The sequence below is a fragment of the Polypterus senegalus genome, chromosome 6 (genome assembly GCF_016835505.1).
Source record: "Polypterus senegalus isolate Bchr_013 chromosome 6, ASM1683550v1, whole genome shotgun sequence".
In the NCBI taxonomy this organism is placed as follows: domain Eukaryota; kingdom Metazoa; phylum Chordata; class Cladistia; order Polypteriformes; family Polypteridae; genus Polypterus; species Polypterus senegalus.
The window spans coordinates 120,678,417-120,695,587 of NC_053159.1; the positions used below are offsets into that span (position 1 = coordinate 120,678,417).

At 37.2% G+C, this 17,171-nt stretch overlaps 1 protein-coding gene across 1 annotated transcript in view; it reads right to left on the bottom strand.

Annotated features, from left to right (window-relative positions):
* Positions 1 to 17,171, bottom strand: part of auts2a (activator of transcription and developmental regulator AUTS2 a) — a 1,288,356-nt gene that overhangs the window by 41,307 nt on the left and 1,229,878 nt on the right. Inside the window, 1 exon segment of the mRNA XM_039756996.1 lies at positions 15,363 to 15,870. Coding sequence (XP_039612930.1) covers positions 15,363 to 15,870 — 508 coding nt within the window.

Sequence of the window (17,171 nt, forward strand, 5' to 3'; positions counted from 1 at the left end):
GCAATCACTGTGACAGTGGACATAAAAAATTGTACAGTACATGGAATGATTTTGGCAAAGTAATGGAGAAAGACTTGGAATGCATCAAAGAAGTGTTGGAACTTCATTCAATGACTCAAGGTGGCAAGAAACAGGAAATTATCCAAGTTGTTTTCAGGAATGGTAGACATGAGCTCAGAGCATCTAAGTAGGACTGAGTTCATTATTGGTTTTACCGTCAGCGGTCAGAGTATGTTCATAGTGACAAGGCAGCAAGTGTGCATGTGGTCTAGGCGGGAATGCTAAAAGAACTCAGTTTTGTTCTTCTATCAAAGTGGTTTTGAATATGGGCACAGTAACCCTGGATTAGCAATATGGAATGGTGGTACCAGAAGATATTTTCTAATAACAGGTATTATACCTTTGGGAAAGTTTAAGCTGAATACTGGAACTGAGACTTCAGCTCATACCTTATGCTTTGAAGCAGACATAATAATTATTATAGTAAGTTATTATTATTTGGTACAACTCATGGATGAGTACTTAAACAGATATCTAGGGGAGGAGAGAAGCTTGCCAGTACTGTCTACTCCTGTGTACTGTTGATATATAGAAGGCCCAGCACCCCAGATTATCTTGTAGTAACTACTGTAGCACTATAGAGATCTAGAATGGCATTTGGTCACTGAATCTGCTGAACTAGACTTGGGTCTACATTTCTGGAATTACGCACCATCTTGTCTTCACGTATATTAGTAATTTGTCTGGATATGCTGTGAAGAAATATATAATTTGGGGTCCTGAGGATCACATGTTTGCTATGTGTTTTGATACGGATGTCTTTTCTGACGAGTATGATCACTGGTGTACATTGAAGAAGTCTATTATTTTAATTGGCACCTACTAATCTAAGGTTCTCATGATACTGTAAAAAAAAAAAAACATTCCTTACTTGCTACAAGTGGGGTTACACATGTAAATGCTGTACCATGAATAGAACTTAATATAACTTGTACAATTTTTTTTTATGAAATACGTTCTCACACACATAAGCCACAGGAGCAACTTTTTGATTTTGAGCAGGTAAAAAAGTCAGGGAAGGATGATGCTGAAACTTAGTTACTTGCCATTTCTACAGTATGCTGTTTCTCCTAGTGTGGAGAAGACTTTGCCTGAGAACACTGATGTCACTTCTGCCTTTTTCCCTATACAGGGTGGTCCAGATCTAATTATGCAGAACCAGATCGTCTGGATGACTTTGATTTATGCGGGGACGATTCCAGTTCAGCATGAAGACGATTCTTTATGTTGTCAGGTTGCACACTTCTCGATGGTCCGGGATTTTTCGGGTGATTTTCTATGTAATAAACTTAATAAGTTATAGTGTAATGAAAATTGCATGATTAGATCTGGACCACTGTATATAAACCAAGGAGCACACGTAAGTGCCTTCATTTTAGACCCTGATCCTCTGAAGGACAGATCTACTAGCAGACTGGCTAAGATGACAAATATTTAAAGGACCATTGGTCCATCCATTTTTTTGTTTATGTATTTCCTCATCAAAGGAACCTTCAGTTAATTAAGTAGGGCTTCCACCTTGGTGCCCCAAAACCTTCACGCCCTCTCTAGCCTTTTCTTCTCAAAAGGTATTGCTGATGTTTTGAATTCAGTATATTTAGGGTATACCTTTTTTAGAATACCCTAAATTACGATTAAAAGATTGACAATTAAACATTTAAACAGTTTATAGTTTCAAAATTCTGATCCACTGAGATAAAAAAGATATTCTATATATAAATATGTTGTCTTAAAAGAATAATAGTTCTATTGAATTACTTAAATTTTGCTTTACTTCAAGTAAAGTTATATGGTAATAAATTCTTTGCAGAATCACTGTTTTGATGCTTCCTATTAATTAATATCTCAGAAATATTTATGTTTCCATCCATTTCACTTCATTCAGTCCATATTCTAGGTGCTTAGAGCTAATATTAGAATGCAAGACTAGAGTGCAAGCCAATAATTAATAATAATTTAAAATGATATACATATTAAATTAATTTAGAATGTGCTACCGTAGTGTTTTTGCCATTCAATATTTTATATCTTCTTATCTTATTAAAATAACAGTTATCAGTTAAATGAGCAAATTGAAGGAAAAAAGTCTCAAAGGATTATTTATTAGTTCTGAAAAATGAACTGATTACCCGTGTCATGAGAACAAAATGCTTAATGGGCTGATTTCATGAAGACAGATCTTGTATTATTTCAAAGTAATCATTTAGCATCTCTCATTAAATATTGATTATTTCAAGGCAACAATTTGTATTACTTTGAAGTATCTATACTGTATGAATAAGAAATGCTTATTGAAACAATACATCATTCCCAGAAGGCAGCAGCTGCTCATATGCAAAGGTCGATACTGTGCTGCCTTCCTTTGCACTTTCCCACCCAACAATCAGGAAAATATTTCTAACGTTGTGCTAATATTTACTATAGAATAATGTAAATATTCTGTATTTTGGCAAAGTGAGTGTTCACTTTGTTGTCTGTAGATACAGCAAATTGTTGGGAACATGCAATGCATTATAAGGAATCAATTTCTTAAATTGTGTGGTAGATGATATTTATAATATGCACTTGCATCAAGTATTCAGACATCCTCTTCAAGCTTAAAAAGCCGGTGTTCTGCTCAACAATAACACATTTAACCATTATTGTGCTCATTGGGTAACAACGTGTAAATAGGGATTATGAATTATAGTTAACCATAGTCAGAGACTGGCACAGACTGAATGTGAAAACAGCCACCCAAATCAAACATGTACAAGACCATTAAAAAGTATAGTGATATGCTATAATTCACTGTTTAATGTTAATATTCAGTGCATACTATGAATATGAAAAGGATAACAGGGCTGCTCATATTACAGATGGTATATTATTAATAGTTTGCTCTTATTACTCCCAGGTTTTTCTGTCAATAAGATATTAAGTCCATTTGGGAAATAAAGGTTTTTAGTCAAACTAATAGAGATTGAATTCTCATGGATGCAGAGAAGGGTATCACTTCATTGGTTAGCTAGTGCCGGTTAACTGGAAGCAGGTACTTACAATGTATGGCACACATTGTTTGTTTTAGACTAAAATAGAAATGGTTGCACAGGTTAAGATATTATAGGATTCGTTGCTTTATTTTACGATGCCACTACTCAGAACAGTGTATCCCCAATATGGTAGGACACCGTTATAAAGGGCAGGGCTAACTTGGGTACACTGAGCAAATACTGTAGCTTCTTAAAAAAAAAAAATATGATAATCTTGTAATTCATAAGATGTCACACACAGGAGCTACTTATTTACTGTTAGTCACACCCGTTCCTGTTTACTGCAAATTGGCTACTGTTGAAAATGGTATTTTGGTTTAAAAGAACATCTAACATTTGAGAAGTCATGAGATTGTACCCAAGTGTACTGTACCACTGTGACATCCTTTTCAGTTAATAAAGTTAATAAAGCTATTGAGTTAATAAAGCTATTGTAATAATCAAAACCTAATTGTCTTTTTCCATATGAGCAAACCTATTTTTCTCCACCGCTGTATTTGTCCTTCCACTAGATGGTGCACCATAAACATTAACACTGCTTTACACACCCCATACCAAATGACAGATAACAGAGACAAATAGGTAGCCTGGTGCACTGCAAATGTTAACACTGAGATCTCTGTTGATTACTTAAATTTCAACCCGTCTTAGACGGGAAGCACAGCTAGTTTGATGTATAAAGGTAACCAGCACTGGACTTGGCAGACCCATCTTTCTCATGATCGTACTCCAAACTAAGTAGTTCTCAGATAGTGGAAAATTGACTAGACCCTAAATCTAACATAAAAATAATACTTTTTCCTCTTGTGAAACAGATGATTTCCATAACTAAACCATTTCTCTTGGGACACAAAATTGTTTCCCTGAAATATAAAATCGGTTTCATCTGATTTTCCATCATTCAAAAGAGTAATTTATTATCAGTGAAATTTACTATAAACCAATTTATTATTAGATGGCAAGGATTTAGAGTCCCAGTTGGAATGATTTATTTTATGGGAGCAATTCAGTGTCTACTGAGAAAGATAATTTTGTAAGAATAAATCACTATATGATAGAGAGCATTTATTATTTTGAGGGAAAAATTATGTTATGGAAATAAATTAATGCTATGTGGAAGCAATTTAGTATCTCAAAGAGACATACTTTAATTTATTATTTCATAGGGATGACTTCATGTCACAAGTGGAATGATATATGATATCACTGGAATGGCTCAATGTCTCCCGAGGAAAATACAGCACCTCATTTGCACAAAACAAGAGAGATCATTCTTACAAAATAATAAATCGTTTTCATTAGACAGCAAAGTCGTTAGCAGGTGAAAATAAATCATTCCTGTAATATATTACATTTTTCACAGTGGTTATCAATGAGAAATAAATCTTTCTCCACATGGACAATAAAGTAATAATATAGAATACTCAAAAGACATTGAATCTTTCCCATAAAATAAAAAAAGAATCATTATGTAGTGTTAAATTATTCTTACCAAATAATACACTGTTCTTCCAAGTTAACAAACTGTGAATAAAAAATGCTACAACATTCTGGTGATGTACTAAATCAGAGCTACTAAATTGCTTTCCTAATTGTAGGCTATACAAAATGTCAAACTGGTTTGGTGTTGTTTAGTTTTCTACAAAGATGTCCCATTTGAAGTGATGCATTGACCCACAGGATGACCACCAGATGACTGTTTGGCTTTGCGTTTGGTATAGCAGCAGCATGAAACTTCACATTTGTCTTGCTTCTCTACATCACAATTGTGTGGTCTTCTGCACCCTAGCTTGTCGCAGCAAAATATACATGTACCATAATTAGAGTAGTTATGAAGTAGTCCACTCTGGGCATGGGCTTTACATCATAAGCAAAAATGTGTGACTAAAAAACAGGAATGATGCCTCAGGTCAAAGAGGACATGCAGTACAAAGAAGGTTCCTGCTCCCTACTGCTAACACTGAGGATATGAGAGGCCATAAGATGAACTGTATTTTGAATTGTGACCACCTGTTTTTTTTTTTTTACCTTGAACAGATGAAAAACTCATTTGAAATTATTTCTTCATTCATGACAGCATTTAGCAACAAATGTAAAAAATGACAGCACAGCGACAGCCTTCACAGTAGTGCTCAACTCTACCAAAGAAAGAAAGAGAGTAAGGAGTCCCAAATGGTCTCTTTTGCACTGAACTCTAGTAATACTGTCAGTACATAGCAGGCTGCTTGGCATGGTGGTGAATCTTTTTGTCCTGAGAGACAGGAGTCAGACACTTGGATACTAATCCCGACGACTCATTTGCTCTGACTGTCTACTCCAGCTGTCCTTTAATTGTTCACTACCGAGATTCTGAATCCAGGCAGCCAGTGGAATTTGCAAAATTAGCACACTGAAGCTTTACAAAGGTTCTAGAATGTAGAATACTTAAACCAAAGAGATCACTGGAAAGGCTGTTGTGTACCATGGCATGAATAATGAAAAGAGAAACAGCTCCTTGCTAAGCGATGCCGTATGCCTATGAATGTAACTCCAAAGCTACTGCCTAACAGTTGGATGCAATTGACAATGTGGGATACTGAAGCGTTTAAAGAGCTTAACACTCATTCTGTACAAAACTAAGACTTGGTTCCAGCTATAATTTGGACAGCAGCTGTCTTGGTTTTACTGCATTCTGACAATGCTGAATAGGATAATATATATATATATATATATATATATATATATATATATATATATATATATATATATATATATATATATATATATATATATATATATAAGGATCCATTTAGAACTTTTAGGAATTAAGCATGCTGTCTTAACTGCGAATAAGTAAATGGGTCACTTTTTAGCTAATACTACAAAGTAATCCAATGGATATTTTTAATGAGGCAATTTCATACACATGAGAATTATCTTTGATTACAACTTATAGTACAGAATGCACAGTAATGGGAGCATGACTACTTGGCCTAAGTCATAAAAACTTGGAATCCGTCTGTTACAAACAAATGAGAAATCCCACAGGCTTACTTTCTCTAGGAATGCTGTTAATGGCAGTTTTTGCTTTCCTCTACTCCATTATCAGCTGTCCATATCTCAGTTTTACACAAGAGTTATGACCCTATGCATCAGAAATGGCAGAAACTTGCAAATAGTAAAATGTCCTTAGACAACTGCTTGCATTGCCCCTTAAATTTAAACTACCATTCAGCTATCCCTGTAAAGGAGTAAGCTTAGAGATATGCAGGTGGATAAGCCTGTGGTGTCCTGGATAATGGACTATCTGTCTGATATGGACGTGAGGAACATTGCAGCTCCACAAGGAACAGTTCTGTCTCCTTTTCTCTTCACTCTGTACACCTCTAACGATAAATGACACAACAGGTCATGTCGCTTGCAGAAATTCTCAGATGATTCTGCATTTATTGGGTATATTGATAAATGGGATGAGGAACAGTATAAGAGTCAGGTGGAGAAGTTTGTTTCTTGGTGCAAAGAGAATTCTCCGCATCTTAACATCAGCAACACCAAGGAACTAGTTATTGACTTTCGTTGGACCAAACAGCCACTATGTCTGGTCACTATTCAGAAAGTGGACGTAGAGATGGTCCACTGCAACAAGTACCTGGGGCTCCAAAGTAATGACAAAATTGGACAGGTCATGGAACATAGAGGAACTGTATAAGACATGGCAGAGCAAGCTCTTTTTCCTTTACATCTTCTATAACTCTGATTGGCAGTGCAGTTTTCTACTCTGTGGTACGCTGGGCTGGTAACATCACTTCAAGACAGGACTACCAAACCAACAGGCTGATTAAAAGGGCAAGCTTTGTTATAGGACACCCTCTTGACCCCCGAAGGTAGTAACAAAGGAGAGAATTAAGACAAAAAGTGAGTGCCATTATGAACAATGCTGCACATCCTCTCCTGACACACTACCACTGAGTGCTTTCCGCCAATGACTTATGCAGTGTGTCAGGAAACACTACTGGCGCTCCTTTATACCAACAAAATGCCTTACTGTTATTGTGACAGCCAAGTCAGAAGTTTTCTTTTCTTTCTTTTTGATTATCTGCTAAATAGTCATTCCGGTGTGTGTTCAGACTAAAGTGTTTATTTATTTACATTCATATTTATTATTATTTATTTAAAAAGCTTCTGTAAAAAGGCAAGTTTCATCCTGGGGATAAATAAGGTTCTATCAATCTAAACAACAGGAAACATAGTTTAACTTACATCCATTAATATGTATATATACATACTATATATATATATATATATATATATATATATATATATATATATATATATATATATATATATATATATATATATATATATATATATACACAGTATGTATGTATACAGTATATGTGCATCATTGAGTGGGCAACTGAACCTCTGTGCAGGAAGCTAGACTCAAGAGAGAAATAGCTCCTTCTTTCAGTTTACTGCCAGATTTAGCACATTTTTGTATTATAAAAATGACAATTATCCAATATAATTCAGAAACAAAGAAGATAAACACATTAGTAAGAGTAAATATATGTGCCCAGATAGTGAGAACAAGAGAGGACAGAGTCTAGGGCTTTCTCATGCTACCATGCAGGCACAAACACTTGTTCTATCAACAGAGCATGGCAGGTTGAGTGAGACAGCATCAGAATATACAGATAAATACGTCTTACTTATTCTTCTTCGACCTCTGATGTGGATGAGACTGAGTGAGTGCTAATGAGCCATGATTCACAAATTATTCACACTTTTTGAATTAATCTTTTCAGTGAGTCATATAAATCAATTTGCAGGCACAAGCAAATCTATTCAGTGGAGCAGAACACTAGCGGTATGGCGTATGTTCGCATGTTTTGTTTAAAAGGTAGATGTTTGAAACACACATGCAAGCACTGCCAGTCTAATTCAGGGTTGTCTCGATTCTTATTCACTTATGATTCTTTCTCCTTCTAACAGAATCATTACTAGCTTTCTGATGATTCTCTCGTTCATCATACAAGTCACTAGCAACAAACCAACATGGAGTATATTTATATTAAAATGAATGAACTTTTTTTAAACAATTGACTATTATAATTGGTTTAAACAGAATATATAAACATAATGTTAATATTTATTCCGTTGTACATTCAACAAATCAAATCACAGTCACGCAAAGCTGAACCTTATAAAATATATTTCTAATTTCAGCTTTACATTTTCTATATGGACCCTAGTGCAGAATTTATATGTCTCATTGATTGTACTCAGCAGAAATTGTTCACTAATTCTTTTGAGTTGGAAAATTGATTTTGTAACTTGTGAACGAGTTATACGACACTCATTCATTTGATGCTCAAACTGAATCATTGCCCATGAACATGTTACACGATTCTCGTTCATTTGATCCTTGAGCTGAAACATACCTGTGATTCTCAGATTCTTAGCAAATTATAAGGCAAATCACAAAACTAAGGCACTGCAATCAGTGAAGAGATTTGTTCAGTAGAGTGAGACAATGTGAACCTAAACCGAGTTTTAAAATGGACTTTTTTTGTTTTAGTTATGTATTTTTCCCTATTCACATTCCCCGGTGTTTAATATGTAATTTAACATTTGCCATGGTACTTATATGAACTATTTAGTTATATATTTGTGCTTTGTCCCAGAGTCTATAAATGAATTGATTCACTTTAAATGGGTAGTTTAAAAGAATCAAATTAGTAAAGCAATGTTTCCAAACATTTTTCTAAGGTGGCACACTTTTTGTGACCAAAAACATCTCAAGGCACACAACTGTTCTACTAACCACAAACCCATTAAATCTCATCCATGTGCTCAACTGTCTGACGAGGTGGGACAACAGGAGAAGCTGATAAAAGACTAGCTCCTAGAGCAGCGTTTGCAGACACAGCACTTAGTGAGCACTTTGGTGGCATCTCCAACCTCCTTCATCCCTTTGCCTGCCACTCTCTGCCTCAGAGTTAACTCGTATGCCCACTGGCCACCAGCACTGTGAAGTTCGCTGGTGACCACACACCCAGGCAGACACCAGTAGATGTGTCTGAATGCTCTATGTGCTGTGTCTGCTATTATGCCAGCTTCTCCAGATAGACCTCGACCACCTGAGGAGCTCGTCCCTCTCAGGTTCAGACCCAGGTGCGTTAAATTATTTTTTCCACAGCACACCTGGGTAACTCTAACGGTGCATCACTGGGCCGCGGCACAATGGTTGAAAAATAATGCAATAAAGTGAATCACAATGCCTGTCACTTAAGAGTGCACTGTACTCCACATGCTCTCTCTTTCTTGCCACCACAAGCCACAGTGACTGCATCATAGCAAGAATACATTGTATTCTTCTCCTACTGGTGCGGATAAGAGGGAGTGAGCATGCAGGGCAGGTGTTTACTTCTTTTTTGTACTGTCACCAGAAAACAGAAGAGTATGGGAGACAATAGTGCATTGACCGAGACAGGTAAATGGAACAAGAAGCCCCTCTTGCACATGAAAAAAACATGTCGACCTGCACAATGCGGATTTAAGCTGACATACTCTTCTGCTTCCATTTTGTCTCTATACTGAGCCACCGTCTCATGTAAAGTTGAATTTGCATTGAGTTTCTACTGTATGAATGGGTGTTTAGAAAAAATATCATGAGCTGATGTAATTAGCTGTTTAGTTGTGGGAATTACAACTCGAAGACACATGATATCCGATATGGTGTTCCACAAGGCTCTATCCTGGGTCCGCTGTTCTTCTCAATCTACATGCTTCCGTTAGGTCAGATTATCTCAGGGCACAACGTGAGCTACCACAGCTATGCGGATGACACACAGCTGTACTTATCAATAGTACCTGATGAACCCGATTCTATTGATTCACTAACAGAATGTCTGACTTGTATCTCAGAATGGATGAATAGTAACTTTCTCAAGTTAAATAAAGAGAAAACTGAAATCTTAGTGATTAGCAATAATGGATACAATGAGGCTATTAGAAATAAACTGGATACATTAGGATTAAAAGTCAAGATGGAGGTAAAAAGCTTAGGGGTAATTGTTGACTGTAATCTGAATTTTAAATCGCATATTAATCAGATCATTAGGACAGCATTTTTTCACTTAAGAAACATAAGTAAAGTTAGACCTCTTATATCACTGAAAGATGCTGAGAAATTAATTCCCGCGTTTGTTTTCAGTCGACTAGATTACTGTAACGCACTCCTCTCAGGACTACCCAAAAAAGACATAAATCGTGTGCAACTAGTGCAGAATGCAGCTGCTAGAATCCTAACTAGGAAAAGAAAATCCGAACACATTTGTCCAGTTTTAATGTCACTACACTGGTTACCTGTGTCATTCAGGATTGACTTTAAAATTATGCTTATGGTTTATAAAGCCTTAAATAATCTCGCCCAATCGTATATATCGGAATTTCTGACACCTTATATTCCAAATCGTAACCTCAGATCCTCAAATGAGTGTCTCTTTAGAATTCCAAGAACAAAGCTTAAAAGAAGTGGTGAGGCGGCCTTCTGCTGCTATGCACCTAAAATCTGGAATAGCCTGCCAATAGGAATTTGCCAGGCTGATACAGTAGAGCAATTTAAAACACTGCTGAAAACATATTACTTTAACATGGCCTTTCTATAACTTCAATTTAACTTAATTTAACTTAATCCTGATACTCTATATGTTCAATTTCCTCACAATAACTACTCATGGTGGCTCTAAAATCCGTACTGACCCCTACTCTCTTTTTCTGTTTCTTTTTCCGGTTTCTTTGTGGTGGTGGCGCAGTACTCAAAGCTTCATGATGCTCCAACAATGATGGATGAATTAAAAGGCAGAACTCTACGTGACCATCATCATCAAGCTCTTCCGTGAGAACCCTAAATCCAAAGAGGACTGTTTCATTTATGTTAGGTAGAATGCCCAGAGGGGACTGGGCGGTCTCATGGTCTGGAATCCCTACAGATTTTATTTTTTCTTCAGCCATCTGGAGTTTTTTTGTTTTTTCTGTCCCCCCTGGCCATTGAACCTTACTCTTATTCGATGTTAATTAATGTTGATTTATTTTATTTTCTTATTGTGTCTTTTATTTTTCTATTCTTTATTATGTAAAGCACTTTGAGCTACTGTTTATATGAAAATGTGCTATATAAATAAATGTTGTTGTTGTTGTTGTAATTAGAGCGGAGTGGTGGCTCTGAAGCTATGATCTGGGCTGACAATCGGAAGGATGCTAGCTTGAATCCCACAAATGCCAGAAGTGAACCAACCCCGGTTGGGCCCTTACCCTGCAACTGCGCCATCCTGGGTCTGACTTTAACCTGCATCGACCCTGAAATCATATCCCCCGACTTGCAAGGGAAAATTTGGGGGTTGGTGGCAGGATTGGCATGCCAGCCATTGTAAAAAAAAAACTCACACTGTTCCATTTCATTTGAACTTGTGTGGTGCTGAGGTGTTGTACAGGTGCACTCAGGTCCAATTTGGGATCCTGAGGTGGTTTGTCGTGTGGTGGGTACTGAAAAACGCTGTATCAGTGTATGTTCACAACCTGATATAATAATTACTGACATCCATTTTGATTTACTTTGTACAGTACTTGGCTTCAGCTATGTGTTTGAAGTATATACATATATGGTTTAAGAATTTAACACTTAGTTGAGAAATCTACAAAGTGCTATTTATGTGTGAGCTGTTCAATAAGTAAATAGTACAATACAAAAACTAAATTCAACACAATTCAATTGAATTAACAGGCCATTTAGCTTGGAATAATTCTGCAATCACCACTCATGTACATCTTTTAAATTATCCGGTGCTTGCAGCTTTTTTATTATAAAGGATTGGATCATGGGCTAGTAATAGTAGACTTAATATACATGTCAAACAATTCCCTAGCCCTACTCCAAGTTAGCTATCCCCAGTATTTGGACCTAAAGCCATTCCGAGTTGTGTTGAGTTTTAATAGTTTAACTTCAGGGATTTATCAGCTGTGTAAAAAAAACTCACCAAGGCAACATTTACATAGAATTTTGTACTGTATATGTGCACATCTATTCTAGCATAAGCTGTTACTTGAAGGCAGACATTAACAGTTATTTATTCTTTTGTATTATTATTTGGTTATGTATGTCTGTTTCTTTGGAGCCCTGAAGCCATTATACATCTGTGCGTGTATATCACCGACAGCTGCATGTTGTCTGCTGTGTCTGACTTATGGTTCAGACTCAAAACCTTGGAGCCTAGCATTATGAATATTTTTATAATTCAAGGGCATCAGGACTGTCACGTGTTATCAGCTGCGTTTACCTTATCAATACAGGGTCAGAAAAGGCACACTGGAAACTAAAGAGCGTACATTAGTTTATGAGTGTAAGCAACATCTATGTGCAATCTGCTGTGTTTGGGTTTGTCCATGACTGCTTAACTGTTAAATTCAGAGTTTGAAACGTCCAAAGTACAAATATATATATATAATATATGGGAATAGCCAGCACCATGTACTTTGTGTAACTGCTTGGTGCACAATAGGAAATCTTAATTATTATGCCTTTCCTACATAACCCATAGGTATACTGTATGTCAGGATGTGATTATCTGAAGACTATAACTCAACAACTAAATCATTATGAAAGTAGCAACAATAATTAACATCATAAAATGCTTCAAGCCTACTGATTTTGACCTGTTTTTTTGTTTTTAATGCACATCTGTGCCTCAATAGTAGCACAGTCGGCACAGGGGAATATACAGTACAGTATATGTTTTTCAGCATATTACTCTTCATTTTAGAATGATCAGCACTGCCCAACAACAGATACAGATATATGTTCTAGGGCAAAATATAATAAGAAAAAGAGTGTCTGGGGTACGAGGTACAGACCAAAGACCCCATCATAACAGTTATTTAAGTGCCAATGAGCACAGTTAATAAGCCACTGATTCTCAGGGGGCGTAACAGACATCACTTGGAATCATGAAAACTTAGACCACTGCTACTGCCCATTGAAACAAAGGTGGTTTACAATTTGGCATGAGCCCGAGTGTGTTTAACCTCCTTCTCCTATTTTTATTACTGACCTAGTATGGCTTCAAGAATATGAGATAGTTGTAGATGGGTTAAGAACACTGCAGTGCTACATTGTGCTCATTTGCATGCCAGAGGAAGCTTTCTCAATTTAACCTTTACAGGAGTGGAAATGACATTATGGAAGAAGATGATCCACTGTGACAACCCCTAATGGGAGCAGCCGAAAGAAGAAGAAGAAGGAGTGGAAATTACATTACTGTAACATACGAGGGATATCCAGAAAAAAAGGTTACAAGTGCCCTGGAGGGTGCAGGGAATTTTTTTTTTTTGAAGGTTGGCATACCTGCGTCGGTCAGTTGTGAAATGTCATCACAGCAAGCGAGTCCGTCAACCTCTGCTGAGGCCGTTTGCTCCACCTACCGCCGATGCGAGATTCATTCGGTCATCAAGTTCCTCACTTTGCGTCGCAAATCCGCGGCCGAGATCCATCGTCAGCTTGTGGAAACCAAACTGAAAGAATTCTTGGGTGGGAAACGTTTTTCCAACGATGAGGAAGTGAAGGAGACAGTGGAGAAGTGGCTTTCGAAGGTGGAGCGGAGCGTATTCGACAAGGGTATAAAAAAAGCTGGTGCCCAGGCTGAAGAAGTACATCGAAGTTGACGGCGATTATGTCAAGAAATAAACACATATTTTGGAACATACCCTGTAAATTTGGTTGAAATATATTCATTTTTCGATTTTTAACAGCTGTTGTAACCTTTTTTTCTGGATATCCCTCTTACATGTCACACTCAAAATGGCATTCCTGACTGCTCTCACACATAGGCGACTATGATTTAAAAAATTGCTTTTGCACACTGCACAGAATTCTGTTGTAGCTTTGTTATGTGAGAGTAGAAGAAATCTCATTTACTGTGAAATTACGACATTCCAGCTAATTAATTATGCATGCAAATGTTTACAGCTCAGTCCCAGGTGATCAGTGATGTACTGACCTATCATTCCTCTCTCTGTAGGAACTATTAAAAGAGCTACAGTTGTAAACTTCTTGAAACTTAAAGGAAAATGAAGATCTAGGGTTTGGTGAATCCAATGGAGTTTTTTTTGTATCTTTCTTGTAAAACATGTATTATAATAAATAACAGCACTGACACTTTCTCTGCTACAAGAGCAGCTATGACTAAATAAGATTATTGATTTATTTTCCAAACCCCATTAGTCTAATACAGAGTCAGGGGGACAACCTATTGTGATTGTGCTTTATAAACATATTATTTGTTTTTTATGCACAGTTTATGTTTTATGCTTTACAGTCGACAATGACAAATATATATTTATCTTTTTAATACATGATTCTTTCAGTTTATTCATGTTGTGCAGTGATGTGTAGCGGTGAAGGCTTTAAATTTCAAACCATGAGGTTGCAGGTTCAAATCCCGCTACTGACACTGTGTGACCATGAGCAAGTCAGTTCACCTGCCTGAGCTTCAATTGAAAAAACAGAATAATTATAACCAATTGTACAGTACCTCAAATTTTGTAAGTCGCCTTGGATAAAGGTATCACCAAATAAGTAAATACAAAATGGTATTGCAAATGATAATTTGCAAATGATAGTTTACATTTATGTAGCGCCTTTCCTGCTAAAAGTACAGTTTTAGGTAAGTCATAAGCTGGACATGTATTTGTTCTCTACTGTTATTACCTAACAATTTGACAAATATATGTTCAAAGAAGAGTTTAAATATCACCAAAATTATTTTCCTAGAAATAAAACTAAACCCAAAGAGATGCACCAGCTTTTTCCATTTTATAAAAAGGTTATAAAACAAACAAAAATAACAAAAAAGTCACATATTACCAAAATGTCAGAATGCTAGTTGCTTTCAAGTTGTACCAGGATACATCATAAAATGCTTATTGTCAATGTGCCACAAGATCCCAAAGCCAATCACAGCAGCATTAAGCAAACAGAGTCTAAACTATTAATGGGTAACAATGTGAGGTCAATAACTTGGCAACAAGCTAACTCACCCTACTGGGTTATAAGTTAATTTACTTTGTTTATCTGGTATTGCTGAGAGAGGTTTTGATGTGTAGAAAATACACTGTTATTCAAGTATATTAAAAAATGACATTACATTTAATTTTCAGAAGGTTAAAACATCCCTAAAGACAAAACAGAATATTTGAAATAATCCTCCAAACAACCACATTGATGACACTAACCTTATGCCGTTGACACTGGCACCAGCGTTGTATGCAGACAAGGGCTTTAGAAGGCTGCGTGATGGAGGACGAGGCTGAACAGGTGGAGGAATTTGCTGAGGCGGACAGACTGGAGATGGTGGGTGAGCTTGAGGTCGATGCGAAGGTGGAGGTAGAGGCTGCAGCTGTGGCTGGGCGAGAGGCTGTACAGAGGCTGACTGAGGCTTCTCTGAAGACTGAGACTCAGATTGAGATGAAGGGGCCTGGGGCTGGTAGCTAGTCGCTGTAGTTTGAACCTGGACAGGGCTTGGGGGAAGGGGATGGGGCTGAGGCACCACCGGAGGATGGGCCCGGGGCTGGATTTGTGGGATTGTCTCCTTTGGCACAGGAGGAATTAGTATGCTTAGGTCTCTGCAAGCGTCTGGGCTTTTCTCTTGGCTTCTCTCTAGACCTGACACCTTGGGGACCACCAGTCCTCTTGCTTCTTGGCTGTCATTGGTGGCGAGTGCATTGATATTAAAATGTTTAACTGAAATGAAACACAGTAGAGAAAAGGATTAGAAAGAAACAAAAGAGCAATTATACAGAAAAAATGCATGTGGTTCAGAAAAACTAAATTAGAATTCATAACTGGCTCTTAGTTCATACATTCTACACATTTTTGTACCTAAGATCTTAATGGAGCAACCAATGGTGCTCTTGGTCAGCACATTGCTTCCTGATGGTGATATTGCCCTCACTCTCATTGACCACCCATAACCCTATAGTTTACTGGAGTTTTTGCCAGTCTTTCTTTAAACGGTCCCTTTTTCCCTGTTAGATACTCCTTTTCAATTCTGAAATAACTCACTCACACATTCCCTCTGCTTCCTGTCCTCATTCTTTGCTTTGATTCTAAATATAAATATTAATAAACTGGGACATTCAGTATAGTTATTCAAAACCTATTTCTTCAGCTCTTTTATGATTATAATACACCAAATAGCAGTACTGATAGCGGAACCAAAACCTGAGCAGATGCAGAAAGTAGTTTGGAAGCGTTTCTGTCAGACAATCGTTAAAAACTTACCAAATAAATCCAAGACAAGCCATGTCTGGTAATTACACACATACAGTATTATACAATAGCTTATACATGTCATCTTTGTACAAAAAACACCAATACAGTGGAACCTCGGTTTGCGAGCATAATTCGTTCCGGAAACGTGCTCGCAATCCAAAGCACTCGTATATCAAAGTGAATTTCCCCATAAGAAATAATGGAAACTCAGATGGTTCGTTCCACAACCCAAAACTATTCATATAAAAATGATTAATACAAAATATAAAGTAAAAATACATAAAACAAATTAACCTGCACTTTACCTTTGAAAAGAGTCATGGCTGGTTCTAAACTCTTGTGGGATTTCACCCAATGGGATGACACGTGGAAGAGCATCCCGAAGCAACTGAAGGCTCCAAGCACTGTAGCAGTTTGCCGTAAAAGCGAATCCGCAAAGATCGCGGACATGCTATAAACGCCTGCCATTGATGGGTAATACAGGAACATTATAAATTGGGCCCCAACCCTGCCTGACTGCTGTGTCTGTGTATAGTTAGTGGCAGATCCTGCTACAATAATAACCCTGCTGTTCCTGTTTCAAGCTGAATAAAGCTGGTGTTGCTAAAGTACTGAGACTCAGCTTCATGTTTTGGGGCGCAAGACAGGGACTCACACGTTACAACACACACCCGTTGTCACCATGCTATAGTAAACAGTATACTCTCGTACAGATATTGACTATATGAGTGAGGCACGCCGATTCAGATGGAGAATGGGGGATGATTACC